The sequence below is a fragment of the Pongo pygmaeus genome, chromosome 6 (assembly GCF_028885625.2).
Source record: "Pongo pygmaeus isolate AG05252 chromosome 6, NHGRI_mPonPyg2-v2.0_pri, whole genome shotgun sequence".
Lineage (NCBI taxonomy): Eukaryota > Metazoa > Chordata > Mammalia > Primates > Hominidae > Pongo > Pongo pygmaeus.
The window spans coordinates 148,293,618-148,308,889 of NC_072379.2; the positions used below are offsets into that span (position 1 = coordinate 148,293,618).

The 15,272-nt window shown below is 48.9% G+C and overlaps 2 protein-coding genes across 2 annotated transcripts in view; one reads left to right on the forward strand and one right to left on the reverse strand.

The window, feature by feature from the left end:
• The window catches only part of ZNF425 (zinc finger protein 425), a 43,704-nt gene extending 43,049 nt beyond the window's left edge, over positions 1 to 655 (reverse strand). The window contains exon 1 of the mRNA XM_054495835.2: positions 370 to 655. Within this exon, the coding sequence (XP_054351810.1) occupies positions 370 to 378 (9 nt within the window). The 5' untranslated portion in view covers positions 379 to 655. The remainder of the gene's footprint in view (positions 1 to 369) is intronic.
• ZNF398 (zinc finger protein 398) overlaps positions 649 to 15,272 on the forward strand; it is a 36,480-nt gene continuing 21,856 nt past the window's right edge. Inside the window, exons 1-2 of the mRNA XM_054495838.2 lie at positions 649 to 1,024; positions 6,902 to 7,297. Coding sequence (XP_054351813.1) covers positions 1,001 to 1,024; positions 6,902 to 7,297 — 420 coding nt within the window. The 5' untranslated portion in view covers positions 649 to 1,000. The remainder of the gene's footprint in view (positions 1,025 to 6,901; positions 7,298 to 15,272) is intronic.

Below are 15,272 nucleotides of genomic sequence, written 5' to 3' on the forward strand. Positions count from 1 at the left end.
AGCTACTTGGGAGACAAAGGTAGGAGAATCGCTTGAACCCGGAAGGCGGTTGCAGTGAGCCGAGATCCCGCCACTGCACTCCAGCCCGGGCGACTGAGTGAGACTCCGTCTCTAAATAAATAAATAAACAAAAATTAAGAATCCCATTTCCAGACCAGGCCCCGAAGAGTCAATAATCCGAGATGTGAAGGAGACCTTAGAATATTATTTGATCTCAACACGGGCCGCGTGGGACTTGAACCGCCTCACCTTGGCAACCACATTTGTAATTTCCGCAAATGATCTATATCTTCTTCATTCCAAAATTGTGTCTCTCCGTCACTCATTCCACCCACAGGCTCCCTTCAGCCCTGTCCCCCTTACTCTCACCCTGTACATTTCCGCTGTTTAAAATACGGCTGCCCTTCAGGAGAAGCCGTTCCCTGCAGACGGCGCCTGCGTATCGAGCCTCCGTGAAGAAAATCACTCCCCAGAATGAGCCCGGCTTTGCGGCTGGGTCCTAAACTGCGGTCGGCTGAACCTTCTCGTGGGAATGTGAGAAAGCGGAACACACGTGGGCGCCAAATAACAACCCTCCCCACACCGAAGCCCAAGAGCCGGGGGGGAGGGGCGGAGGCGACGCGGGCGGCGCTGGCCGCGGGGGCCGGCAGGGGGCGCGCTGGCCGCGGCGGCCTGGAAGCGCGAGCCTGCGGCGCGTCTAGGCCCGCGCGGTTCCCGGTGCACTCGCTGCCCACAAAGCGCCAGCTGAGGGGCCGCTGCGGGCGGAGTGCGGCGGAGTCGGCCTCGCGACCCCAGCTTGACCCGCCGCCTGCCGCCCCGCGCCTCCGCCGCGTTCCTGCGCGTCCCGAGCCCCGACGGCCGCGTGAGTCCCGTCCGTGCGGGGAAGGCAGGGCCGGGTCGGCGTCGCCTGTGGAGAGGACCCGGCGGCCAGGCCTGCTTGGAGCTGCGCGCGGCGGCAGCGGCGGCGACTTCCGAGGCCCGGGCCAGATAGCGCAGGGCCATGGCTGAGGCGGCCCCGGCCCCGGTAAGGGCGGCCGCGCGCGAGTGTTGTGAGCCGCCGAGACCCAGACCCCGAGGGAGGAAGGCGGGCGGGCAGGGAGCTGCCAGGCACAGGCGCCGTTCTCGGGTCCCGCCGGCCACGTCGCCTGTCGTCTGTGCTTGGCGGCTGCAGCCTCGCGTGAGAGGACTTAGCGGGTGGGTGTGAAACCACCCACCCGGGGACACCAGGCTGGGCCGCAGGTCTGAGGGGGACTCGCAGGCAGCTATGAGACCCGGGGCCCTGCAGTTGGGTTGAAGTCGAGGGGGTGCCTGCTGCGTGTCAGCCCCACGCCTGCCCGCCAGACGCGCAGCGGGGTTGGGCTGGGGAGCCGTCAACCATTCTCGCGGCCGCGGGAGCGGTCGTCACCAGCAATCTGAGCGGTGGCGCGGGCGGCATTTAAGTGTGCGGAGGCGCATTCCCGCCGCGCTGCGTGACTCCTGGGCTCCCGGCACCGGACTCGGGACACGCGGGAGGCCCTCCCGAAATATCTGCCGAATGAATGGTGCGGACCCGGAGGCTGGAGTGGCCTCGCGTGCGTGGCGGTTCATTCGCGGGTGTTTGCCAAGGCCTGCGGGGGCCGGCAGCGGCCAGTTGCCAGGGCGACGGAGGCGACCGGGCCGCGCCTGCACGCAGCCCCATAGAATGAGAAGGGGACGGTCAGGCCGCGGGGAAAGCACTGATCGCATTTGCCACCCAAGAGGTCTTTGGTCACCTCTAGGAGAGCCATTGTACTGGGTCAGGAGCCACACTGGCACATGAGGGGTGACTGGGAAAAGGAGGAAGAGCAGCGATGGGTAGGGGATAGAGTAGAGGAAAGTGCCACCTCCACTCTTGGACCTGTTTTTCTTTTTTTCCAACCTTTTTTTTTGTGTATAGGTGGGATGGTAGCGATGATCCTGTGTCTGTGCCAGTCCTGGCTAATAGAAATATAAGGGAAGCCGCATACAAAACTCTAAATCAAGCTTGTCCAACCCGCGGCCCCCAGGCCGCATGCGGACTAGGACTGCTTTAAATGCGGCCCAACACAAATTCGTAGACTTTCTTAGAACATCATGAGATTTATGCACGGACCTTTTTCTTTGTCTTTTTTTTTTTTTTTTTTTAAGCTCATCAGCTGTCATGATCAGTATTTTATGTGTGACCCAAGACAGTTCTTCCAATGTGGCCCAGGGAAGCCAAAATATTGGACACCCCTGCTTAAATTCTCTGGGCGTCACGTTTAAAAAGTAGAAAGCCAGGCGCTGTGTTGTGCACGCCTGTAGTCCCAGCTAGGCTGGGGGCTGAGGCGGAAGAATCACTTGAGCCCAGGAGTTCGAGGCAGTCCACACCGCGTCTCTAAAATAAAAAAAATTTTTGAGAAGTTAAAAAATAAAGATAAATAGATGAAATTAATTTTAATTATATATTTAGCTCAATATATGCAAAATATTATCTCAACATGTCACCAATTTATTTTTTTATTTTTTTGAGGTGGAGTCTCACTCTGTCCCTCAGGCTGGAGTGCAGTGGCGCCATCTGGGCTCACTGCAACTTCTGCCTTGCCGGTTCAAGCGATTCTTCTGCCTCAGCCTCCCGAGTAGCTGGGACTACAGGCGCGTGCCACTACGCCCGGGTCCTTTTGTATTTTTAGTAGAGAGGGGGTTTCACCGTGTTTGCCAGGATGGTCTCAGTCTCCTGACCTCGTGATCCGCCCGCTGGGATCCAAAGTGCTGGGATTACAGGCGTGAGCCACCGCCCCCGGCCTCATGTAATCGATTTAAAACATTAATGGCCGGGTGTGGTGGCTCAAGCCTGTTATCCCAAGCACTTCAGGAGGCTGCCGTGGGAAGATAGCTTTAGCCCAGGAGTTGAAGACCAGCCTGGGCAACATAGGGAGACCCCATCTCTACAAAAAAAAATTTTTTTTTTTAAAATTAGCCAGGCGTGGTGGCATGCACCTGTACTCCCAGCTACTCAGGAGGCTTAGGTGGGAGGTGTTTGAGCCAGGGAGGTGGAGGCTGCAGTGAGCTGTGATCCTGCCACTGCCCTCCAACCTGGGCAACAAAGTGAAACCCTGTCTCAAGCAAACAAACATATTTTTTTCATACTAAGTCTTCAAAGTCTCGTGTATTTTATACTCATAGCACATCTCAATTTAACTAACCACATTTCAGGTGCTCAGTGGCCACATGTAGGTAGTGGCTAGCTACTGTATTGAACAGTGCCAGTCTACCCTATGGAGAAGAATCAGGAGACAGATTGACACTAAGAAAGGAACAACGTACCCAAAAAGATGGAAGGGGTTGGCATAAGTGAAGCAAATGTGGAGAGTTAAGATTTAAATAGGATGCAACTTCCTTAGGAAGTAAAGAAGAAAACTTACATTTGGTTACTGATAAGTTTGAAGCGAGGAGTATGAAGAGAAAGTTGAATGAATTTAGGTCTGATTAATTTCCGTCTCAAAGTAAGAGGACATGTCATCTTCTGAGAGTGGGGGCTGCAGCAGGCAAGTCTTACTACTCAGTGTCAGCATCACCTGGGAATTTGTTAAAAATACAGAATCTCAGGCTGTGTACCATGGCTCACACCTGTAATCCCAGCACTTTGGGAGGCTGAGGCAGGTGGATCACTTGAGCTGAGGAGTTTGAGACCAGCCTAGGCAATATGGTGAAACCGTGTCTCTACCAAAAATACAGAAATTAGCGGGGCATGGTGGTGTGTGCCTGCGGTCCCAGCTACTCGGGAGGCTGAGGTGGGAGAATCGCTTGAGCCCATGAGATGGAGGTTGCGGTAAGCTGAGATTACACCACTGCACTCCAGCCTGGGTGACAGTGGGACCTCATCCCAAAAAAAACAAAAACAAAACCCAACAGAATCTCAGTTTTCCTTACAGACCTACTGAATAAAAATCTGTACTTTGACAAGATCTCCAGGTGATTCTTCCCCGCCCCCCCAGCGCCCCCCCTTGCCCCGCCCCAGGCAGTCTCGCTCTGTCACCATGCTGGAGTGCAGTGGCACGATCTCAGCTCACTGCAACTTCCGCCTCCTGGGTTCAAGTGATTCTCTAGCCTCAGTCTCCCGAGTAGCTGAGATTACATCGCTTGCCACCACACCCAGCTAATTTTTGTATTTTTTAGTAGAGATGGGGTTTCACCATGCTGGTCAGGCTGGTCTCAAACTCCTGACTTCAGGTGATCCACCTGTCTCGGCCTTGCAAAATGCTGGGATTACAGGCATGAGCCACCGTGTCTGGCCCCTCCAGGTGATTCTTATTCATGTTAGTTTGAGGACAAACTACTAAAAGCTGAAGGACTGTGCTGAGGCTTTGTAGTAGCCACTTTATGGAACGGGACAAGCGACATGGAGGGCACGAGTCAGTGTTGAGATCCCCACTAAGCTTAGAAACCATTGGTATGTGGTAACAGCAGTTTACCTGGTGATTTCCTCTAGGCATGCTTACTAATCTGCTTACAGGAATGGAGAAAGAATGATTGGACTGATTCAAGGCCGGAGGTTAGCTGAGCAGGTGAGGCAGAAAGACATGAGAGAAGGGGAGTGATCAACTAGAGAAAAAAAGCCAGGAACGGGCAGATAAACCAGGAGCGAATGGAATGGTCAAAGGACTAGGTGAAATGAGAATAAAGTAGTGGGTGAGTTGGAAAGATGGGATGTTGTGGTCAGAGAGTGGCTTCTCAGGTTCATAGAGTTAGAAGGCTTTGTATACATCATCCTAGTCCAACTTATTTGTTGTGGGAATTTTTTCCTTTTATACTACTCTTTGTTTCAAAGTAAATTATTTTGGAGTAGCCTTTTATTTTCTTGGAAAGATCAATAACCCAGGAGTTATAGGTTACAATGAGCTATGGTCATGCCACTGCACTCCAGCCTCGGTGACCCTGTCTCTAAAAATAAAAAAAAAAATTGAAAAAAAAATAAGCTATAGAAGACACCCTGAGGCAGCTGGTTTGCATGCAAGCCTATTTATTTATTCATTCATTCAACAAAAATTTCTTTCTTTTTTTTTTCGAGACTGAATCTCGTTCTGTCGTGTAGGCTGGAGTACAGTGGCACAATCTTGGCTCACTGTAACCTCCGCCTCCTGGGTTCAAGCAATAAGTGGATAATATTTAAACTATCCATCTTAGACTTTAAAATCATATATAAAATAATGTGGCCGGGCACAGTGGCTCACGCCCGTAATCTCAACACTTTGGGAGGCCGAGGAGGGCGGATCATGAGGTCAGGCTAACACGGTGAAACCCCGTCTCTACTAAAAATACAAAAAATTAGCTGAGCATGGTGGCACGCTCCTGTAGTCCCAGCTACTCAGGAGACTGAGGCAGGAGAATCGCTTGAACCCAGGCAGCGGAGGTTGCAGTAAGCTGAGATGGCACCACTGTACTCCAGCCTGGGTGACAGAGTGAGACTCCGTCTCAAGAAATAAATAAATAAATAAATAAATAAATAATAATGTGATTTCCCTTAAAGATTTCTTTTTTTTGTTTTGTTTTTTTTTTTGAGACGGAGTTTCACTCTGTCACCCAGGCTGGAGTGCAGTGGCGCGAAGTTGGGTCACTATAAGCTCTGCCTCCCGGGTTCACGCCATTCTGCTGCCTCAGCCTCTGAAGTAGCTGAGACTACAGGCGCCCGCCACGATGGCCGGCTAATTTTGTATTTTTAGTAGAGACAGGATTTCTCCATGTTGGTCACGCAGGTCTCGAACTCCCGACCTCAGGTGATTGGCCTCTCAAAGTACTGGGATTACAGGTGAGCCACCCACCGCGCCCAGCCTCTTTTTTTTTTTTTTTTTCCTGAGACACAGTCTGCCTCTGTTGCCCATGCTGCAGTGCAGTGGCATAATCTTGGCTCACTGTAACCTCCACTTCTCAGGTTCAAGCTGATTCTCCTGCCTCAGGCTCCCGAGTAGCTGGTGTTACAGATGTGCACCATCACCCAGCTAATTTTGGTATTTTTAGTAGAGACGGGATTTCACCATGTTGGCCAGGCTGGACTTGCACTCCGAAACTCAGGTGATCTGCCCACCTCAGCCTCCCAAAGTGCTAGGATTACAGGCATGAGCCACCACACCAGCAAGAATTTCTTTTTTTGAATAGTTCAATAATTATTTATTAGTGGTTCACAGTGGCACACACCTGTAGCCCCAGCTACTTGGGAGGTTGAGGCAGGAGGATTGCTTGAGCGAGCCAGCCTAGGCAACATAATGAGACCCTGAGACCCTGTCTCTAAAAAGAAACAAAAAATGTATTTATTGTAGGCCAAAGTTTGCCTGTCTGAAAATTTCGTTATGTTGGTTCTAGTTCTGCCCTCTGGAGTAACATAGTGTAAGATGAAACAAGGCTGTTCTGCCTTCTGTTTTGTAACCCTCATTATTTGAAAACAGCTCTCATGTTTTCTTCAGATTCAAGATTCTTAGCTTATTCAGCCATTACTGAATGGTGTGGTTGTAGTTTGTAAACAGGGTGATTGACAGGTCTAGAGCATAAGTCTATAATGGATTTATCAGAGGGGACTAGGTTCAATGAGGCCTGGAAAGGATCCTTGTGCACATTTGCCTTTTCCAGAGACAGAGGATGCTGCAGCAACCTAAGCTGGGACTTATATCAGAGGAAATATACCAGACGAGTTCAAGAGCCAATTTCATTAATTCACTGTCTTACCCAATCTATCCCAGAACCACCAAATCAGGTCTCTTGGCTGTTGATGCCAGTGAGCTCCAGAAAGATGAGGCATACGCAGGCAGTACTAAAACTATATTCAAATTAATCTCTGCTGGACAGTTAAGCAGTCCTTATCTGATTTTAGTTTGGAGTTAGGGTTCCTTCTAACACTCAATGTCTTGTTCCATCTTTCCACTGCATGCAGACATCTGAATGGGACTCCGAGTGCCTTACATCCCTGCAGCCCCTTCCTCTTCCTACACCCCCAGCAGCAAATGAGGCACACCTGCAGACAGCAGCTATCTCTCTGTGGACAGTGGTGGCCGCTGTGCAGGCTATAGAGAGGAAGGTGGAGATCCACAGCCGGCGACTCCTACACCTAGAAGGTCGGACAGGGACAGCAGAGAAGAAACTAGCCAGCTGTGAAAAGACAGTTACCGAGCTTGGGAACCAGCTGGACGGCAAGTGGGCCGTGCTGGGAACCCTGCTGCAGGAGTACGGGCTGCTGCAGAGGCGGCTGGAGAACTTGGAGAACCTGCTGCGCAACAGGAACTTCTGGATCCTGCGGCTCCCTCCAGGTATTAAGGGAGATATCCCAAAGGTAATACCTTCATTTCCAGTTGTAAAGTGGTACCACTAGAACTTACACTAGTAGTAGTCTTGATCATTCAGTTACTTAGATATTTTTATTTCCTTTTAAAGTTTCTTAAAGTGTCTCAGGCTGAAAGAATCATGAAGGTGTTTTATATTTGTCTATTTGGGAAACATTTTATGTTCAATTTAGTACCCATTTAGAGTGCCAAGATTCAGATTGGAAACCTCTTTCTGGACCAAAGTTGGCTATCTGGTAGATGGATTTTTTTTCTCTTTTGGTTTCTCCTACCCATTACCCATGAGCCGCTTCTTTCTTTGTTAACTTGTGTGCCAGATTCTTGGGGAGGAGACTACATAAATATTCATTTAAATCAGTCAATTTGAGGCTGGGCGCAGTGGCTCATCCCAGCACTTTGGGAGGCTGAGATGGGCAGATACCTGAGGTCAGGAGTTTGATACCATCCTGGCCAACGTGAGGAAACCCTGTCTCTACTAAAAATACAAAAATTAGCTGGGTGTGGTGGCGCACGCCTGTAATCCTAGCCACTCAGGAGGCTGAGGCTGGAGAATAGCTTGAACCCAGGAGTTGGAGGTTGCAGTGAGCCGAGATCATGCCACTGCACGCTAGGCTGGGCAACAAGAGCAAAACTCCTTCTAAAAAAAAAAAAGTGCTGGCGAGGTGACTCACGCCTGTAATCCCAGCACTTTGGGAGGCTGAGGCAGGTGGATCTCCTGAGGTCAGGAGTTCAAGACCAGCCTGGCCAACATGGTGAAACCCTGTCTCTACTTAAAATATAAAAATTGGCCAGGCGTGGTGGCTCACACCTGTACACCCAGCACTTTGGGAGGCCGAGAAAGGCAGATCACGAGTTCAGGAGTTCAAGACTGGCCAACATGGCCAACAAGACGAAACCCCATCTCTATTAAACATACAAAAATTAGCTGGGCTTGGTGGCGGGCGCCTGTAATCCCAGCTACTTGGGAGGCTGAGGCAGGAGAATTGCTTGAACCCGGGAGGCAGAGGTTACAGTGAGCCTAGATCATGCCATTGCACTCCAGTCTGGGCGATGAGCAAGACTCCATCTCAAAAAAAAAAAAAAAGGTTAGCTGGGCATACTGGCAGGTGCCCATAATCCCTGTCAGGAGGCTGAGAAAGGAGAATTGCTTAAACCCAGGAGGCTGGGTGGCCCTGTCTCTAAAAATTAAAAAATAAATAAATAAAAAAAATTGGCTGGGCACGGTGGCTCACACCTGTAATCCCACCACTTTGGGAGGCCAAGGCAGGTGGATCATGAGGTCAGGAGTTCGAGATCAGCCTGGTCAACGTGGTGAAACCCTGTCTCTACTAAAAATACAAAAATTAGCCTGGCGTGGTGGCATGCACCTGTAATCCCAGCTACTCAGGAGGCTGAGGCAGGAGAATTGCTTGAACCTGGGAGGCGGAGGTTGCAGTGAGCAAAAATCCTGCTACTGCACTCCAGCCTGGGTGACAGAGCAAGACCCTGTCTCAAAAAAAAAAAATTAAGCTACAGGAGACAGCCCTGAGTAAGCTGGTTTGCATGCAAGCCTATTTATTATTTACTCATTCATTCATTCAACAAAAATTTGTGGGTTTTTTTTTTTTTTGAGACGGATCTCACTCTGTTGCCCAGGCTAGAGTACAGTGACGTGATCATAGCTTACCACAACCTCGAACCCCTGGACTCAAGCCATCCTCCTACCTCAGCTGAGACTATAGGTGTGTTTCACCACACTCAGCTAGCAAATATTTTTTGAATGCTTACTATTTGCTATCTACATCCTGAGGGCATGGCAGCAAACAATTCACTTAAGCTCCTCTGGAGCTTAGATTTTTTTGAGAAAAGAAAAATAATACAAACCCACATACACATTTAGATGCTTTGATAAAAATAAAACGAGTGCCATCTGGTAATCTATTTTCGTATTTTCAATTGGGTGTCAGAGAAGCTTTCATAAAGGAGCTAATATTTAAGTTGATTCTGAAAGATGAGGAAGGATTCAACTGTGAGAAGATCTGAGAAAGAACTTTCCAGGCAGAAAGAATAGCTATGCAAAGTCCCTAAGGCACAAACAGATTTGGAACCCTGAGGCAAAGGAAAGATGCCAGTGAGTTGGTATGGATGAATGAACAAGAGCATGACTGGAGAAAGGGGCAGGGGTCAGATCATTTAGGGTGGTGGTGTTCAGCCGTGGCTATACGTAAGAATCACCTGGGGCCAGGCGCGGTGGCTAATGCCTGTAATCCCAGCACTTTAGGAGGCTGAGGTGGGCAGATCATGAGGTCAAGCGATCGAGACCAGCCTGGCCAAGGTGGTGAAACCCCGTTTCCTGAAAATACAAAAATTGGCTAGGTGTGGTGGCAGGTGCCTGTAATCCCAGCTACTCGGGAAGCTGAGGCAGGAGAATCTCTTGAACCCGGGAGCCAGAGGTTGCAGTGAGCTGAGATTGCGCCACTGCACTCCAGCCTGGGCAACAGAGTGAGACTCCGTCTCCAACAACAACAAAAAAGAAGAATCACCTGGTAGGCTTTTAAAATTTTGGTGAGCATCACATCCAGATTCTGACCTAATAGGTCCAGGATGGAGCTTAAGCATGAATAATTTTTTAAAAACCTCCATAGATGATTATAATATATGACTAGGGTTGTGAACCACTGATGTGTAGGGCATTTAAGACCAAGGAAAGGAATTTGGATTTTTAACTAAGGTGTAATGAGGAGAAATTGGAGGGTTTGAAGCAGAGGAATTATATTTGGTTTTTTTTATATATATATATATATATATTTTTTTTTTTTTTTTTTTTTTTTTTTTTGAGATGGAGTCTCACTCTGTCGCCCAGGCTGGAGTGCAGTGGCGCCATCTTGGCTCACTGCAAGCTCCGCCTCCTGGGTTCACGCCATTCTCCTGCCTCAGCCTCCTGAGTAGCTGGGACTACAGGCGTCTGTCACCATGCCCAGCTAATTTTTTGTATTTTTAGTAGAGACGGGGTTTCACCATGTTAGCCAGGATGGTCTTGATCTCCTGACCTCGTGATCCGCTCACCTCGGCCTCCCAAAGTGCTGGGATTACAGGGATGAGCCACCACGCCCGGCCGGTTTTATATATTGAAAGAATCCCTTTGGCTGCTTTGTGGAGAATGGATCGTAGGGGAAGAACTGAAGAAGGGAGGAAATACTAAGGCAGGGAGGGATGCAAGTGGCTTGGATGAGGGTAGCAATTGTAGAGATGGAGAGAAGTGGACAGATGCAAAATGTTTGGTGGTAGAACTGACAGTAAGAGTTACTGATGGGAAGTCCGGGTGCATTGGCTCATGCCTGTAATCTCACCACTTTGGGAGGCTGAGGTGGGCGGATCACAAGGTCAGGAGTTTGAGACCAGCCTGGCCAACAAGGCGAAACCCTGTCTCTACTAAAAACACAAAAAAATTAGCTGGGCGTGGTGGTGGGCGCCTGTAATCCCAGCTACTTGGGAGGCTGAGGCAGGAGAATTGCTTGAACTTGGGAGGGGGAGGTTGCAGTGAGCCGAGATCGTGCCACTGCACTCCAGACCAGGCAACAGGGCGAGACTCCATCTCAAAAAAAAAAAAAAAAAAAAAAAAGAGTTACTGATGGGAATTAGGGAAATAAGGCATTAAGAACAGTAATTGTAGGCCAGGCGCAGTGGCTCACGCCTGTAATCCCAGCACTTTGGGAGGCCAAGGCAGGTGGATCATCTGAGGTGAGGAGTTTGAGACCAGCCTGACCAACATGGAGAAACCCCATCTCTACTAAATATACAAAAAAATTAGCTGGGCGTGGTGGCGCATGCCAGTAATCCCAGCTACTTGGGAGGCTGAGGCAGGAGAATCGCTTGAACCCAGGAGGCGGAGGTTGCGGTGAGGCGAGATTGTACCACTGAACTCCAGCCTGGGCAACAAGAGCGAAACTCCATTTCAAAAAAAAAAAGAATAATTATAAATTTACTGTGTGGTAATTTAGTTAGAACTTACTATTCTAAGTGTTCTACTTAAGGCGTATGAGTCTCAGAAGGACCCAACTTGCCCGAGATCACATAGTTAATATAAATAACGAAGTTGTGTTTTAACTAGGTTGGCTCCAGAGCAGATGCTCTTAACCACGTTAGGTTTACTGACTCAGGCTTTCTGCTTGAAGAACTGGGTAGATGGTGTTGGAGTTTCCTTGAGGGGAATACCTTGGGGAAGTGTGGCCTTGGGGTTGGGAGGAAATTAGGAGTTCCCCTTTGACATTGTTAGGTTTGAAATGCCTGTGATACTTTTAGGAGAGACGTTAAAAGTGGACTAAGAAAGTCCAGGACAGGGCGGGGTGCGGTGCTTAATGCCTGTAATCCCAGCACTTTGGGAGGCCGAGGCGGGCGGATCACGAGGTCAGGAGATCGCGACCATCCTGGCTAACACGGTGAAACCCCGTCTCTACTAAAAAATACAAAAAATTAGCCGGGCATGGTGGTGAGCGTCTGTAGTCCCAGCTACTCGGGAGGCTGAGGCAGGAGAATGGCATGAACCCGGGAGGCGGAGCTTGCAGTGAGCCGAGATGGCGCCACTGCACTCCAGCCTGGGCAACAGGCGAGACTCCGTCTCAAAAAAAAAAAAAAGAAAGAAAGTCCAGGACCGCCAGGGCGCAGTGGCTCACGCCTGTAATCCCAGCACTTTGGGAGGCCGAGGCAGGCAGATCACGAGGTCAAGAGATCGAGACCATTGTGGCCAACATGGTGAAATCCCGTCTCTACTAAAAGTACAAAAATTAGCTGGGCGTGGTGGCGCTCGCCTGTAGTCCCAGCTACTGGGGAGGCTGAGGCAGGAGAATTGCTTGAACCCGGGAGGCGGAGGTCGCATTGAGCCGAGATCGTGCCACTGCACTCCAGCCTGGCGACAGAGCAAGACTCTGTCTCAAAAAAAAAAAAAAAAAAAAAAAAAAAAAAGTCCAGGACCAAGTCCGGTGGTAGGAGGAGCCGGCAGAGGAGATTAAGAAGGAAAGGCTGGGCCAGCGCCGTGGCTCATAGTGGCACGCGCCTGTAGTCCCAGCTACTCGGGAGGCTGTGGCAGGAGAATCGCTTGAACCCAGGAGGTAGAGGTTGCAGTGAGCCGAGATCGTGCCATTGCACTCCAGTCTGGGAGACAGAGCAAGACTCCGTCTCCAAAAAAACGAATAAAAATAAAAATCAAAAAGAAGGAAAGGGTGATGAGGTAGAGGAAAAAACAAACAGGAAAGTATGTGGTGTCACAGGGCCAAGGAGAAAAAAAAGCATCCCAAGCAGAGAGTTGTCATTTATGTTGAATATGTTACTGGGAGGTTTAGAAAGATGAGGACATTGAGTATGATTTGTCTGCATAGATGTCACTGGTGGCTTTTACAATAATTGCTTGTGTGGACTGGTGGGATAGAAGACTGAATGGAGCAGATTTTGAAGAGTGAATGCTAAGAGAAAAAATGGAAAGATGATCAACAACTCTTTCAGATTTTTCTGTGAAGTGGGGTGGCGGATGAGGAAGTACCTGGAAAGGATATTGGAGCCCTTTCTCATAGAGAACCTTCTCCATAGTACATTTTGTTTGTGCATCTGGAGCTCCTCCAGAAGTTCCTTGGGATAATTTAAATTTAGTATTCATGGCCTGGCGCGGTGGCTCACACCTGTAATCCCAGCACTTTGGGAGGCCTAGGCAGGCAGATCATCTGAGGTCAGGAGTTGGAGACCAGCCTGACCAACATGGTGAAACCCTGTCTCTACTGAAAATACAAAATTAGCTGGGCATGGTGGCGCATTCCTCTAATCCCAGCTACTCAGGAGGCTGAGGCAGGAGAATTGCTTGAACCCAGGAGGCAGAGGTTGCAGTGAGCCTAGATCGTGCCATTGCACTCGAGCCTGGGTGACAGAGCGAAACACCGTTTCAAAAAAAAAAAAAAAAAAAAAATTTAGTATTTATTTTAAGAATAATAGTAAAGGTAAGTTAAAGTTATTGTCTTATCTGGAATAAGTGGTTAACAGTTAAACTGTCCATCTTAGACTCTAAAATCATATATAAAATAATGTGATTTCCCTTAAAGATTTTTTTTTTGAGATGGAGTCTCCCTCTTGCTCAGGCTGCAGTGCAGTGGCGTGATCTCGGCTCACTGCAACCTCCACTTCCCGGGGTCAAGCTATTCTCCTGCCTCCACCTCCCAAGTAGCTGAGAGTACAGGTGTGCACCACCACGCCTGGTTAATTTTTGAATTTTTAGAGGAACTCTGACCTCAAGTGATGCACCTGCCCTGGTCTCCCAAAGTGCTGGGATCACAGGTGTGAGCCACCGCGCCTGGCCATCTCTTGAATATTTCTTAATGAAATTAAAATGCGTTTGATTCTAGTCAAAATATATTAAAGATTTACTAAATTGAAATATGAGAAACTTTTGTGTCCTTGCTTTGTTGAAAATGCTCTTTTTCGGCTGGGCGCAGTGGCTCATGCCTGTAATCCCAGCACTTTGGGAGGCTGAGGCAGGTGGATCATGAGGTCAGGAAATCGAGACCATCTGGCTAACATGGTGAAACTGTGTCTCTACTAAAAATACAGAAAAAATTAGCCAGGCGTGGTGGCGGGTGCCTGTAGTCCCAGCTACCCGGGAGGCTGAGGCAGGAGAATGGCGTGAACCCGGGAGGCGGAGCTTGCAGTGAGCTGAGATCGCGCCACTGTACTCCAGCCTGGGCTACAAAGTGAGACTCCATCTCAAAAAAAAATGCTCTTTTTCTGCTCTTAAATTTGAATGCCAAGTTCCAGGTCCAGAATAACTTTTCCTCAAAAAAAAAAATTTTTTTTTTTGAGATGGAGTCTCACTTTGTCTCTGTTAGAAAGATGGAGTGCAGTGGCACAGTCTCCACTCACTTCAGCCTCCACCTCCCAGGCTCAAGCAATTCTCATGTCTCAGCCTCCCGAGTAGGTGGGACTAAAAGCATGCACCACCATGCCTGGCTAATTTTTGTATTTTTAGTAGAAATGGGGTTTCCCCATGTTGGCCAGGCTTGTCTTGAACTCCTGACCTCAAGTGATCCTTCTCCCTCAGCCTCCCAAAGTTCTGGGACTACAGGTGTGAGTCACCAGGCCCAGCCAGTGTGATACTTTGATACACTTGTATAAAGTGTAATGATAAAAGGAGGGTAATTAGCATATCTATCACCTGAAGCATTTATCATTTCTTTGTGTTGGGAACACCAAAAAATCCTCTCTTCTAGGCCAGGCGCTGTGACTCACGCCTGTAATCCCAGCACTTTGGGAGGCCAAGGTGGGTGGATCACGAGGTCGGGAGATCGAGACCATCCTGGCTGACACAGGGGTCTCAACTAAAAATACAAAAAAGTAGCCAGGTGTGGCGGTGGGCGCCTGTAGTCCCAGCTACTTGGGAGGCTGAGGCAGGAGAATGGTGTGAACCTGGGAAGCGGAGCTTGCAGTGAGCTGACAGTATAGACCAGTTTATACTAGGAAGTGGGATTCTCTTCTGCATATGGCCATTCCCTACAGGCAGTCTTAACCCCAACGAGGCAGAATTCACAGTCCTCCTCTAAATGCACTCTTCAGTTTCCTTCACTTGAATGTTTTCTCCATTCCCATTAGGACTAGCCAAAGTCACATCTCTTTTTGAGTCATGCCAGCCCCATGTCTTGTCCATGTCATTCATTTGCAGATAGTCATATTCCCCTTTGGGGCAGAAACCATATTTTAATTATCTCAATGCTTAGGGAAAACCTTGTATGTAGTGGATACTCAGAATGTTTTCTCGTGTGAATTAAGTACGCTTTGCATTTGTATCTAACTCCTCCCCTTCTGAGTCCTCCACCCTCCAGAAGCTCATACATAGCTTTAGATTATCACTTTTCTTCTTGAAAACATTGTGAACTCCTAGAGACTGGTCTGTGTCTTATTTTTCCTGTATCCTTTCAGTACCCCATATAGTTTTCTCAGTCAGGAGGCACT